This window comes from Acanthisitta chloris, unplaced genomic scaffold (assembly GCF_000695815.1).
Source record: "Acanthisitta chloris isolate BGI_N310 unplaced genomic scaffold, ASM69581v1 scaffold39566, whole genome shotgun sequence".
Lineage (NCBI taxonomy): Eukaryota > Metazoa > Chordata > Aves > Passeriformes > Acanthisittidae > Acanthisitta > Acanthisitta chloris.
The window spans coordinates 1-13,504 of NW_008678458.1; the positions used below are offsets into that span (position 1 = coordinate 1).

General features: G+C 42.9%; 1 protein-coding gene across 1 annotated transcript; it reads left to right on the forward strand.

Moving 5' to 3' along the window:
* The first annotated feature begins 1,630 nt into the window (after positions 1-1,630).
* Positions 1,631-3,207, forward strand: MMACHC (methylmalonic aciduria (cobalamin deficiency) cblC type, with homocystinuria). The gene is made up of 3 exons (XM_009076856.1): positions 1,631-1,843; positions 2,196-2,348; positions 2,896-3,207. Exons 1-3 carry the CDS (start codon positions 1,739-1,741, stop codon positions 3,205-3,207), a joined length of 570 nt encoding a protein of 189 aa, XP_009075104.1. The 5' UTR covers positions 1,631-1,738.
* Positions 3,208-13,504: the final 10,297 nt, after the last annotated feature.

The window sequence follows — 13,504 nt, forward strand, 5'->3', positions numbered from 1 at the left end:
GTGCCGGTGCTGCGGGGTAAGGGGCAGCGCGGGTCTCGCACTGCTCGGGCCGCTGGAGCAGAGCAAGGTGACCGCGGGGCCTTGGCACGGGCTGTGCGAGAGGTGTTCTCAGGGCCTGTCTGGGCCAGGACAGAGCAAAAAGTCCTCTCGGCACGCTTAGTTAATAGAGTGTGGCAGCAGCTGTGTGTTGAAGTGCTAACCACCTTTGTAGCTGTCCTGCTGGCGCTCAGCTCGTCCTGCACCCTGCAGAACCTCTGCCTCTGTCCCCCGTGCTCAGCTGTACACACAGAGGCTTCTTTGCCCCCTCCAAGGGCAATCACTAAATCAGTCATCTGCAATGTCAAATAGAAATCCATCTGCAATAAAGTGCCCTTCCCATGGGGAATATTGTATTTGCCACCTGAAATATTTGTGTTTCCTGCTATGTTCTTGTTCAGAGAGAAGGTTTAAGGGAATGAGGTGCTGAGAGAAGTGGAGTCTCCAGAATTTGGAGCATTTAATGCTGCTTTCCCAAGATGCAGCAGCAGAATTAGGGGCAGAACTCAGATAAAAAGACTGTAGCTGCCAGAGGGAAACCTTTCAGTGCTGTATCTCTCGCTGGATTTAATTCTGACACAGCCAGACCTGGTGCATCAACTGGTTTACACTGGGAAAACAGAAAACCTTAGGTTCACATCCCTCTTGATTTCTTGTAACATCTCGATCCGGCATCTTACACAAGAGCCACAAAACTGATCAAACACTGGGGCTGATCTGATGATAAGAATGTATCTTTGTAATAAACTTGGTTTTCATTCTGTGTTTCCGTATGGGCAGGTCTGACTTTCACTGTCACCTGTAAAGTCACTTTCAGATTCATTTCACTGACATTTAGAGTAACGGTATGTTGCATTTTCAGACTTAACGTTAAGTTACTTAGCATCTCTCTGAACATTGGACCTGGTGTGTGTGGCACCCTGGGAGAGTAGGAGTTGTCATTACCTACGAAAAGACTGATGTTACTGTGCAGGACATTAGTAGTGGAGTGCAGGAGGTTTTTGGCCATCACCCCCTGCTTGGCAGTTGCAGGTCTAGGCCCTGTCCCCCTGGTCACATCTTCCTGCTGCCCTGTCTTGATCCCTCAAACAAATATCAAAGTGTGTCTGTGTCACAATTCATGTGCTACAGTTCACAGTTCTGGGGGTTTTAGGAGCTTCACATCCTTCATTTCCACATAAGTGTTTCATTCTGAAGAAATAAAACATGCAACTCATCACAGGAGCAAAACAGAAGGACCAGGTTCTGTCTGGCCCAAGATAAGAACATAAATAACCTGTTAAAGCTTTATCTAAACCAAACCATCTGATTTGCATTGGCAAGACTGATTGCTCATACTTCCCTCTAGGTTTCTGAGCAGAGATGGATAAAGGGCAGACTGGAGCTGAATGCAGTGTGAGATTCTTATCTCACACACAGCTCACAGCATAGTTCCAGAAACTCTGAATCCTGGTGTGCAAAACAACTGTGTTTGAAAGGCAGGCACTGGGCAGGCTGCCTATCTGGCTTGCAAATGAGGGTGCCACACTTCCTTCCACTTCTTTACATTCCTGCATGCCAGCTGGAGTAGTGTCCCTGTTCTAATGAAGAGATTTGTGTTTCTTTGCCAAAGGTCGGATGGTACAACGCAGTTCTCCAGCCAGGCTTTCACCTCCCCTACCCAGAGGACACACTGGCCTTCGTGATCCTCAGCACACCTTCAATGTTTGACAAAGCCCTTAAACCTTTTGTGAAAAAAGAGCGATTAAAAATCATCAGGGACCCTGTGGATCAGTGTGTTTCCCATCATTTGTCACGTGTAAAGGAGGTAAGAACCTGAAACACTGATTGCTTTGACTGCTGTAACATATAACCAGATGGGCTCAGCAGCAAACACAGCCTCCCAGGTTCCTGCCTGTGCTCTTGGGAGGGTGAAGCATTATTCATCAGCAGCCTGTTGACCAGCTTTACCTGCATATTCTGTCTCTGGTTTTATTACCTGCAGCTAGGCAGAGCTTTACAGGCACAGGTTGAACACCAGAGGCCATGAGCTGAGAGATTTCAGTAGCAGGATGTGGAGGTCTATAGCCTTCACATGTGCCTGATTTGCTACCTTCCAGCACTTCTGGAGTGGAAAATCCTTTCCATGAGCCTGGGCTTATGTTTTCTAATTCTCCCAGAAATTCCCTGACCAGAAGGTGGATGTCATGTTTGATTATGAGATTCTGCCAAGCCGAAAGCCCAAGTTCCTGGCACAGACAGCTGCCCATGTTGCTGGAGCTGCATATTACTACCAAAGGAAGGATGTGAAGCTTGATCCTTGGGGGAAAAAGGTGAGGCAAAAGCACAGTCTGGGAAGAACCACTAAACTGCAATCACTGAATTGTACAGCTATTGTTTACTCACTACTCACTGTTTTTTTTACAAAGCCCAGATCACATATAGGTCCATAAAGTACTTCAGGTGGGAATGGGAAGCCTCCAAGATTCTTCAGGGTGGTAGGGAGATGCATGCATGGAGAGAAATACCTTGATCTATTAAACCTACTTAGACCAAAGAGTAAATTGCAGTACAAAGAAAACCTGTTGCTTGGAGCATTATAAATAGGGAAAAAGATGCACAATCGTTAACTTCTGTGTTAGATTTTCAGAGAGGGACCTCTCCCCACGTTAGGGGGTGGTGTGTGGGCACAGGAAAATGGGAGTGAAATGTGATGCTTTGAGCCACATGTTCAGGAAAGAGCTTTCCTTCCTGCTCTGCACAGCACTCCCAACAGAGGGCTGGGATAGTGAGAAGTTGTATTGAGGCTTGATGCTTCGAACTCTGACCTTTACTAGAGACAAAGGGAGACATCTTAGATACTTATTTTTTCCCTTCCAGAAGATCTATGGTGTCTGTATCCATCCCAAGTATGGTGGTTGGTTTGCTATCCGGGGTCTCCTCCTGTTCCCAGATATCCAAGTACCATTCCTGGAACAGCCTGCTCCTGTTGACTGTGTGAGCACAGAGGAGAAAAGGATTTTGTTGCTGGAGCAATTCAATTTCCACTGGCAGGATGGTCGCTACAGGGACATTATTGAAGTGAAGGAAAGGTATTCGGAGGAGCAAAAAGCTTACTTTGCCACTCCTCCAGCAGACAGATTCCAGCTGCTGGGGCTGACACCCGCAGCGCAGAGCAGCACATTTCACTGAGGAACGTGGCTCCATGGGAGGGCAGAGGGCAGCAAAGTGTAACTCATCATCACAGACTCTTCCCCTGTGCAGAGGAGGATGATGGTGTGCAGATAATCCGAACAAATCCGAGCAGCATATGCAGCGTCTCAGTCCAAACATCAGCTTCCCAGGGAGAGGGAGCACTGCTCCATAGCAGTCGTGGTCTGGGGGAAGGTGAGAGCAGTCTGTTCTGTGCTGTTGCTCATCTGATGTGTCCTTTGGGGAGCCTCGTAAGATACTAATTAGCCTTTGGTTTGGAATAGTTGAGACTCCCTAGCAACTGGAAAATTTGTGCTGCTTATTAGAGGAGTAATCTTTGTTCTCAAGAATTTTCTTTCCAAGTATTCTGGGTTTATTCTTTGTAAGCATAAAAAAACTTCAGTCACGGTACTCTGAAATCCTGGGGCAGATAGTGTATCCAGCATTTTATTGTCCTGTATCATAACTCTCATTGGGGAATACATGTTCAGTCTTTTCAGTCTTGCCTTCCTCAGAAAGAAAACCTGCCCAGTGTTCCTTCACTTGCAGAGAAGCTGGCTTCATTTAATTAAGAAATCTTTAAATGTCTCCTTTCCTTACCATCCCAAAGAAAATTCCCTGGAGATTGTTTCAGTGAGTGGTGTCTGTACACAGATCATGAGTGAGGAGGACAGAGCCAACAACAGCTGCTTCCTTCAGGGTAGTTATGAAAGGGAAAGACACAGTACGAAGATGACAGCCCGAGCCTGCTGTTCCCTGTGCACCCAGGGTCAGCCTCTCAGAGCAGAGTGACATCCTTAGGGCAGCTTTAAGCATTTGCCCATTTACAGGGCAGCTGACTAAAATCTTTGGAAAGATGCTGAAGAGTGTCTGTGTGAGTGGAGTTTTTACTTATGATAACTGACTGCAAAGACAATTCTCATGACCTTTTCTAAGGTAGGTGATGTTTGTATTTGAAGTATTTTTCAGTGCTGTGCCAGCCACTCCCCACACCGTGTCACTGCCATAGTTTCCTGGTATGCTGCACACACAAAGAAACCATCACATGGAGCCTTGTCACATGCACAGGCAACAAGCAGAGAAGACAGGAAAATACAACATTCATGATACTTACATTGCTGGATAAAATATCTTCAGACAGAAACATAACATTTATTAGATGACTTTGTCCTGGTACATTTGTTCAGAGGTTACAGTGGCACTGGGAATCAGGAAGTAATTTATCTTTGAGCAGTTTGAGGCTCAGGCTTCATTAATATAATACATTAAAATAATATTTTGTGGGAATTCTTTTACTTGACTGCAGTGCAATGCTGCAAATCACTAAGCACTTTTTTTCCTTTTGGTGGTATCGACATGGTGACGCGGAAAGACTCACTTTGCAGAACTGAGCCCTTTCCTTTTGCGCTGTGGTTCCTCATACCTTGTGGAAACTCAGACATTAAGGTTGTCTTCACCATAAGTCACTGCTTGACACAGTTTTTCATAGTTACACACAAACCCAGCATAGTCCCGATTCAGTATAACAAGTTTGTTTCCCTCTAAACAGAGTAGTGAGTGTGTGATCATTGGGTTTGTTCCATTCATTTGCTGTTACAAAAAAGTCTTTGCTGCTTTGCTCACATCTAAGGCAGAGACATGACTTGCTGTGTGATAGAGGTATCATGACTATTAATTTGAGTAAAATAATGAAATTCGTTTAATTTCTGTTCTTCTGTGATACAATTGCTTCTGGTTGAAATTTGGTTGACCTTTCAGAACTTTCCAACTGAACTGTGATTTGACAGGGACTTGAGCTAAATATACAATATACAAAATACTGATTCTCTTAGAAGGATTAACATAGAATGGAATAGGATTTATCATTTTACATTTCAATTTAAAGTGAAATACACTCACTTTTGGTATTGATTTCTTACAAATACTTATTATTTTCTGTTAGTTGATTTATTAAACAGATTACCACAGCCATTGCATTTCAATGTTTGTAATTTATTTCTCTTCACATGGTATTTTGGTTAATAAAATATACAAAGTTGTAACTTACTCTCAGTACTGAGTGTTTTTATTTAGACAATGCAATTCTTAACTTGTGGAGAGCTCAAGATGTTCAAGTAGAATCAATCAATGTGTTTTTAACATCCTGAAAACAGTGAGCTACCCAAGACACACAAAATCCAGTGTATGAATCATAGAATCATAGAATTTAAGGGTTGGAATGGACCGTACAGATCATCTAGTCCCAACCCCCTGCCCTGGGCAGGGACACCTCCTCACTAGATCAGGTTGCTCAAGGCCTCATCCAGCCTGGCCTTGAACACTGCCAGGGTTGGGGCAACCACAACCTCCCTGGGCAACCTGTGCCAGTGTCTCACCACCCTCACAGGAAAAAACTTTTTTCTCACATTTAACCAAGACTTTCCCTCCTTCAGTTTGAAGCCGTTACCCCTTGTCCCATCACCGCAGTTCCTAACAAAGAGTCCTTCTCTGGCTCCCTTGTAGGCCCTTCAGATACTGAAAAGTTGCTCTGAGGTCTCCACACAACCTTCTCTTCTCCAGGCTGAACAGCCCCAACTCCCTCAGCCTGTCTTCACAGGGGAGATGCTCCAGTCCTCTCATCAACTTTGTGGCCTCCTCTGGACTTGCTCCAACAGTTCCATGTCCTTCTTATGTTGAGGACATAAAGCTGAGCAGTTTGTGAAAACTAAAGAAAAAGTTATTTACCTTAGCAGAAGTTTATTTATTTATTATATCACAGCACGCTTATCTGGGATATAAAATATAAAACACAGAGCACATTATGAATAATCTAATAAAGGTTTATCTTTCCCAGGTCATTTCAGCAAAAGCATTTAACAGCAAGCACATGACAATGCACCAGTCATTTCTTCCTCTGTTTTTACAGTAACCGAAGTTCAAGATGTCCAGAGATACATAACTGAGGGACTTTCCCTCACTAACTTTAAAGTAATATCTGTAAGTACTGAAATTCTTTGTTAAAGCCTATTGGTGAATACTGAGTCAGAGGAAGGGCAAATCTGTGTTCCTTGTGCTTCTGGGAACACAGTTGTGTCAGGCAGAGCAGAGTACAAGTATTTAGTAACATATCTGTTCCTACCACAGTAATTTTGGAGAGAATTGGATTTGGTATCACTGACTTTCTCTCAGCCAAGTCACAGAGATCCACAGCTGCAGCTAGGAGTTTTCTTTCCTTGCTTGTTGGAGTATAATGCTCTTTGTCTTGTGAAATTAGTCTGAGAACCTGTTTGACTTATCTCCTGGGACAAGACCAGGCATGGTAAGGAATGGATCACCCTTGGATCCTCAGGCATTGTGAGGCATTCTTATTTTCAGCACTTGCCAATGTCAGAGTAATTGCAAATACTTGGATAGATTTACTAGTTTAAGTATCACATTTTACATTTTTAGACAAGTTTTTCTCTAAATCCTAATTTTTAGACATTTATTAAAGACCTTTTTTCCCCTCAGTAGAACCAGTAGAGTGAGTATTCAAGCGCTGAACAGTAAAAATATGATAAAAAATTTAAAATCTAGTTGAATTTGAGTGCAGGTTTAGCAACAAGATACTCAGTACATTAAAGCCAATAAAATATTCCATGGAGGATTAACAAATTTGCAATGTTTTCATGTACATAACATTTACCATTCTTACTCTCCTTCAGTGAAAATTTTTCCTCCTTTTACTTCATTAATCTTAAAATAACCAAGTTTTTTATTAAAATCAAAGGTGTGAGAGCAAATCCCAATTAAATACAAAGCACAATATAATCTGGTGAGCAGCAGCCACCAGGGTTATTGCTCAGAAAGGAGAAAACACTTGAGGAAACACTGCTGGGGGTTTTTTGGTGCATCAGTTACATCTCAGTGGTGCAAGAATAAGCACTAATGTTTCTTCGGGGTAGAGTGTGGCAAACTTAATTCCTGATATTGACTTACTTCTTTCTCCTGTAGAAAGGGTGGTTTGTAACAATCCTGTCTTCCTCCAAACTGTGGAAGGCTAAAGATGGTTTGCTGTGTAAATCAGTGCTGGTGTCAGACAACAGCAGCCAACCTTAGGAGAGCAGTGCACTCTTCTGGCTCTGTTGTTTTCATGGGAGGGTTAAAGTTTTGGGAGTGTTTTTTTGGTTCTTCTTTAAGGTTATATTGCCCTCCACTGGAGCAGAAGCATAATTTTACTCAGTATAGTATACACAGCCCTATATTTGTTTGTGAACAGAATTGGTGCTGTAGCTCCTATTTAACATGGGTTACAGTTCTGCAAATGCAGTGCCTTGAATTTGATCAAAAAAACCCACCCCTGAGTAAAGACTTGGGTATTTCTATAAGACCAAAAAGTGGCAGCTCCTGATCACCACCACTGTGGTGATCTGCACTCTTGGCTCAGCCTCATGCAAAAAGTACATTCAGTAAATGAGCTTTGAATACTGGTTTAAGCAGCAGCTGTTCAAAGTTCTCCCTCTGAGGGGAAGTGGTTTTGTCGTTTACTGCAGTGGAGAAACAGCTGTACCTCTGCAACCTTAACTTTCACAGATTCTCCACCTAAATGGGTAAATACATTCATGAAACATTTGTTGCTCTTAGGTTGGTTTCCTGCCCTATCATGTATCCTGTGACAGATCATCCATCACGTTTGCTTCAGAAAGTGAACACAGCACTTCCCTTTTAGGTTTTCAAGGAGGAAACAGCACCAAGGAGCACAAATGTGCTTTTCTTTTCTCTCTGAGACTGAAATAAACCCAGATATTCACAACCCTTAGGGAATATGGTGGCTGCAAACTTCATGAAGTTCAACAAAATGAAGTGTAAGATCCTACATCTGGGCCATGGCAATCCCAGGCACACCTACAGGTTGGGTGGGGAAGTCATTAAGACTAGCAACAAGGAGAAAGACTCGGGAGTGACAGTGAATGAGAAACTCACCATGAGCTGCATTGTGAGCTCACCCCAGAAAGTCAATTGAATCCTGGGCTGCATCAAAAGGAGTGTGGGCAGCAGGTTGAAAGAGATGATTCTCCTGAAACCTCATCTGGAACACTGTGTGCAGTTCTGGTGCCTTCAACATAAGAAGGACACATGGAACTGTTGGAGCAAGTCCAGAGGAGGCCACAAAGTTGATGAGAGGACTGGAGCATCTCCCCTATGAAGACAGGCTGAGGGAGTTGGGGCTGTTCAGCCTGGAGAAGAGAAGGTTGTGTGGAGACCTCAGAGCAACTTTTCAGTATCTGAAGGGCCTACAAGGGAGCCAGAGAGGCACTCTGTGTTAGGAACTGCAGTGATAGGACAAGGGGTAATGGGTTCAAACTGAAGGAGGGAAAGTCTTGGTTAAATGTGAGAAAAAAGTTTTTTCCTGTGAGGGTGGTGAGACACTGGCACAGGTTGCCCAGGGAGGTTGTGGTTGCCCCAACCCTGGCAATGTTCAAGGTCAGGTTGGCTAAGGCCTTGAGCAACCTGATCTGGTGAGTAGGTGTCCCTGCTCAGGGCAGTGGGTTGGGACTAGATGATTTGTAAGGTCCATTCCTACAATCCTATGATTCTATGATCTGTCCAGCAAGTTACTTCAGAATATATTATTTACACAGACTATCATATAATACTGAACACCAGACCCACTGAAAATGTCAGAGGATAAGTAATTTTTAAACTTAATATGATTAACCCCTTTAACATAATCTTTACATGACTCTTGTTCTGATGTATAACATCACTCAAAAGTACAGTCATGGAGCTTTTGCAAACAGACTTCCCTAACCAAAGTGCATCATTTTGCAATACCTGTGAGATGCAAACTACTTGCTGCTGTTCTTTGAACTGTATTGATTTGTAGGACAAGCCAATCACCTAATCATCAAAGGCCTGATAAAAAGGCTGGAGCACTTGTTGAGAAAATAGTACTTTAAAAGATGGATCCTTTTTCAGACTGTTTTTCAAAACCAGTGAGAAACTCATTTTGTAACAAAGTGCTAATTCTTTAAATTTTTTTCCTTATAAGTATCTAAAATTAATTATGCAATTGTTAATTTTGAAATAACAAATTCATAAAAGTAAAGGTTAGGTTCTGGATGTCAGATATTGAAAGTCACATTCTATGTATTCCATGATAAATATATAAGATATAGGATTTAAATCTGTATTATAGGTGCCAAAAATATCCTTTTGCTCTCACAGAAATGCTGTTATCTGAAAACTTAATTACAGATACCTATCACAAAAAATGAGGGAGTAAATATTCTTCATTTTAGATAATATGTGGAAAGCACAAAGTGTAGGTATTGGGTTGTGTGGTGAGGTTTGGTGGCAGGGGAGGCTGCAGGGATGGCTCCTGGGACAAGCTGCTAGAAGCTCCCACTGTTTCTGACAGAGCCAATGCCACCTGGCTCCAAAATGGACCTGCCACTGCCAGGGCTGAGCCCAGCAGAGACAGTGGTAGTGCCTCTGGGATAACGTGGTTAAGAAGGAAGGGAAAAAATGTGCCATAATCTGCAGCTGGAGAGAGAAGTGAGAATGTGTGAGAGAAATAGCTGTGCAGACACTAAGGTCAGTGAAGATGGAGGGGGGAAGGTGCTCCAGGTGCCAGAGCAGAGATTCCCCTGCAGCTTCATTATTTCCCATTATCCTGCTCTGATTTGATTGGTAATAAATGAAGCCAATTTCCCAAGTCTGTCTTGCCTGAGACAGTAACTGGTGAGTGATCTCTCCCTGTCGTTATCTCTACCCTCAAGCCTTTCATTTTGTTTTCCCTCCGCTGTGCCCCTGAGGAGTGGTCACATAAATCCCCAGGAATTACACCAATCAGCTACAAATAAAGAGATGCAGGAAAGAGACACGGTGAGATATATTTCAGTTTCCCTTAACCTGACTATTCTGAGTAAGATATCCTAAAGAAATGAATGAATAAATTTGTATTTATACTAAGTACCCAAATCAGAACAAAAAAATGTGCAATCACTCACACATTTAAAAAAAAAAACACAAAAAAAACCCAACCAAAAAACACCCGATCTCATTCAAGATTCTGAGATGCTGGGCTTTCTAAACAGGAACTGCTGGATGCACCTTCAGGAAAAATCCCATTAAGCAGTACATGATGCTGCAACGACTCCCAGTCCTGCCACCAAACCCAAGAACTGCTGATGGGATTTTACCTCCCTGGGAGATATGGCACCTCTTGATTGCAAGAGCAAAACCAGTTCATAATTGTAACTAAAGTACAATCTGCATCTCGGTGCATGAAAAAAAACCTCAATAAATGAGGACTATGGCTATTTGAATATCATATTAATGACACCAGTTGGAGATGCCACGATACAAGGGGTGGGGGGTAAGCCCCAGAACACTTACTGGAAATTCCAAACTGTATCTGAATCAACAGACTTTAAGCAAAGAAATAAACTCTGCTTGATCCGAAGAAGTTTTGGTGTTGCCCGTTTTTTGCGTTATGCTCTTGGAAATGCAAGGAATGTAAACATTAGAAGGGCAACAAACTTTCCTGCACGTGTGTCATGTGGCTGAAGAATAAAAATTGCATTAATTCCCACAGTTAATAAGTTGGTGCAAACATGCAATACAGTTCCTAACACACATGTATTTTGTTTCTTGGCTGTTCAAATTTCCACAGCACCATCACTCCCAGCTTTAAGTACATCCAGTGCCTCAGGGTACCAGCTCCAGGCAGGCAGCAGCAGAACAATTAATTATAACCAAAACATTTTTCTCAGTTACAGAATATTTTTCCTAAATTAATAGCTACTTAGTCATCAAGATTAACCTCTTTTCAAAACAGGAAAGTTAAAAGGTGACTGTGAGGGTCAATATTGGGATGTTTGAAAGGTGGGAGGTATAAACACCATGTTGTGGGATGGGATGAGGTCTTGCTCAGAGCAGGAGTGACACAGCTGACCAGCAAGCATGGGAAATCATGGCACACCAAAGGGGAACACCTTACATCACAGGAGCAGGATGGACACAATGGGTGCTTTTACGGGATGCTCCTACACCTGCATCTCCAGAGGTGAGGAGCAGCAGCTGCAGGGGCCAGAGCTTTCACTGCTCTCAGCCCCTCATCTTCCTCCCAGGGACCAGGATAGGCACATAAGACTCCCTCTGGCTTTTGGGAGAGAGGTCCAAGGCCAGAACGTGTGAAAGCCTCTTTATCCCCTATGACAAGGGGAGATGACAGAATAGCTAAGTATGTTCCTTTTAAACACATTTTTGAACATATGCACTGAATACTTAAGGATTTGAGAAAAGCTATTTATATCACGGTGATGGGGTGAACTTGCTCATTAATGTTCAGGCCCTCAGTCTGGGCACAGAACAGGCTTACTTGCCACACTGTTGGGAGTTAATAGGACATCTAGTGCTGTGTCCAGTTTTGGGTCCCTCATGGCAGAACAGACACTGAGGTGCTAGAGTGTGTCCAGAGTAGGGCAACATTGCTGGGGAAGCACAAGGAGCAGCTGAGGGTGTTCAGCTTGGAGAAAAGAAGGCTCGGGGGGAACTTACCACTCTCTACAACTACCTGAGAGAAGGCTGCAGCCAGGTGGGGTTTAGTCTCATCTCCAGAGTAACAAGCAATAGGACAAGAAAAAAATAACACTAAGTTACACCAGAGGAGGTGTAGATAAAATAGGAAAAATTTCTTCAGTGAAAGGGTGGTCAAGCATCAAAACAAGCTGCCCAGGGAAGCAGTGGCTGCATCACAATCCCTGAGTGGATTAAAAACACACGTAAATGTGGTACTTAGGAACATAGTTTAGTGGTGAACATGGCTGTGCTGTGCTAACATCTGGACTTGATGATCTTCCAGCATAAGCAGTTCTATCATGTAATGGCCCCAGGTTTAACAAGTCCACATTCCCCAGGACTAGACCACACTGATGCTGTACCCTCCAAGTAACTGCTCTCATCAGTTTTATAACATTTCAAGGCTAAGACAGCTAGGCACAACTAAGGTAAGTTTTACATTAGCTTAGCCCTAACTTTACTCCTTATCATTTACTAGCAAAGAAAGTTTGATAAAGAACTTCACACTTAGCCATACTAGTTAGTATTCATTTTCCTTGAACCATATCCTCTGTGTGTATAGATCTATATATGCTCCTGCTACTTATCAATGCCACCTGGGATGTTAACCTCACTTGTACTCTCAAGGCTCCAGTTTTTAAATATTAAGCAAAAATGATCCAGCCAAACATCACTTCTGTGTACCTTTGTGAGGATTTGTGGCACATAAGGAAGACTTGGGATTACCTATTTCAGTAGTTATTGCAGTATCTGGTAGTCAGACTTCTGCAGCCAGTCTGTTTTTCAGAGCTGTACAAAGCTAAGTTTACTGCTCAAGGCATTCAACTTTCACTTCTGAGTCACTTAAGTAGCCCTGGGCCTTAACTTTGCTATTGTTCACTTTAGGCAGGACAGAACTTGTTTTTCTACTTGAGAAGCTGAAGGTAGATGCAAGGTCTCAGCCTTTAGGAGTTGAATCTTCACAGGTACATAAAAATCCCAAGGCTCTAACTCACTTACATTGCTAGGCAATAGGTCATAACCAAAATTCTCAGCTCTGAAGCTCAGGACTTTATCACAAGGCACCTTTAACCATGAAACTACACAGCAGATAAAGCTTTAGCGTAACTTAAGGCCACAGTCATGTGCTTTGAGTTTTACATAACTACTTGGAATACAAAGATTAAAACCAAGGCTGAGCACACCTGAATACCAGATTTTACAGTGCCACCCTTTTGATCCTGAACATATGACTACAAGGTAAGGCATAACTGGCATATTATCACCCCCATTCCATGTAGTGGGAAAGACTAGGAATGAATGTTGCTTATCCAAGGAAATTTGCTTTCCAGAAAGCCCAGTCTTCTGCTCCAGACAGCATTCAAACTGAATGTTTGATGCCCAGAAATTTAGCATAAAGTCAAGTTTTGCCTAAAGTAGATGCAGAAATGAGTTAAGCTGACATGCTGCACAAAAATGTGCACCACCCTTGTCAGTCACATATGTTTCATGCTCTGGGCACTGTAGTATTGCCCAAGACTGACAAAGATCAAACCATGCTCCTCTACCTAATGGCAAAGTCATGAAGAGTGTGAAGAATACTGCTGCAACATGAAAACTAACCCCCTGCATCTCCATTCTAGTGGAGCTGTAGCAACAGGCCTTTAGGACTCGAGATGTCCACAGAAAGCTCAGCAGGGAGAGCTCTCACAAGTGCAGCCTGCATTGTTTTCAGGTCTCTTAACGACTACTCACACAAAAACAGAAGACAGTG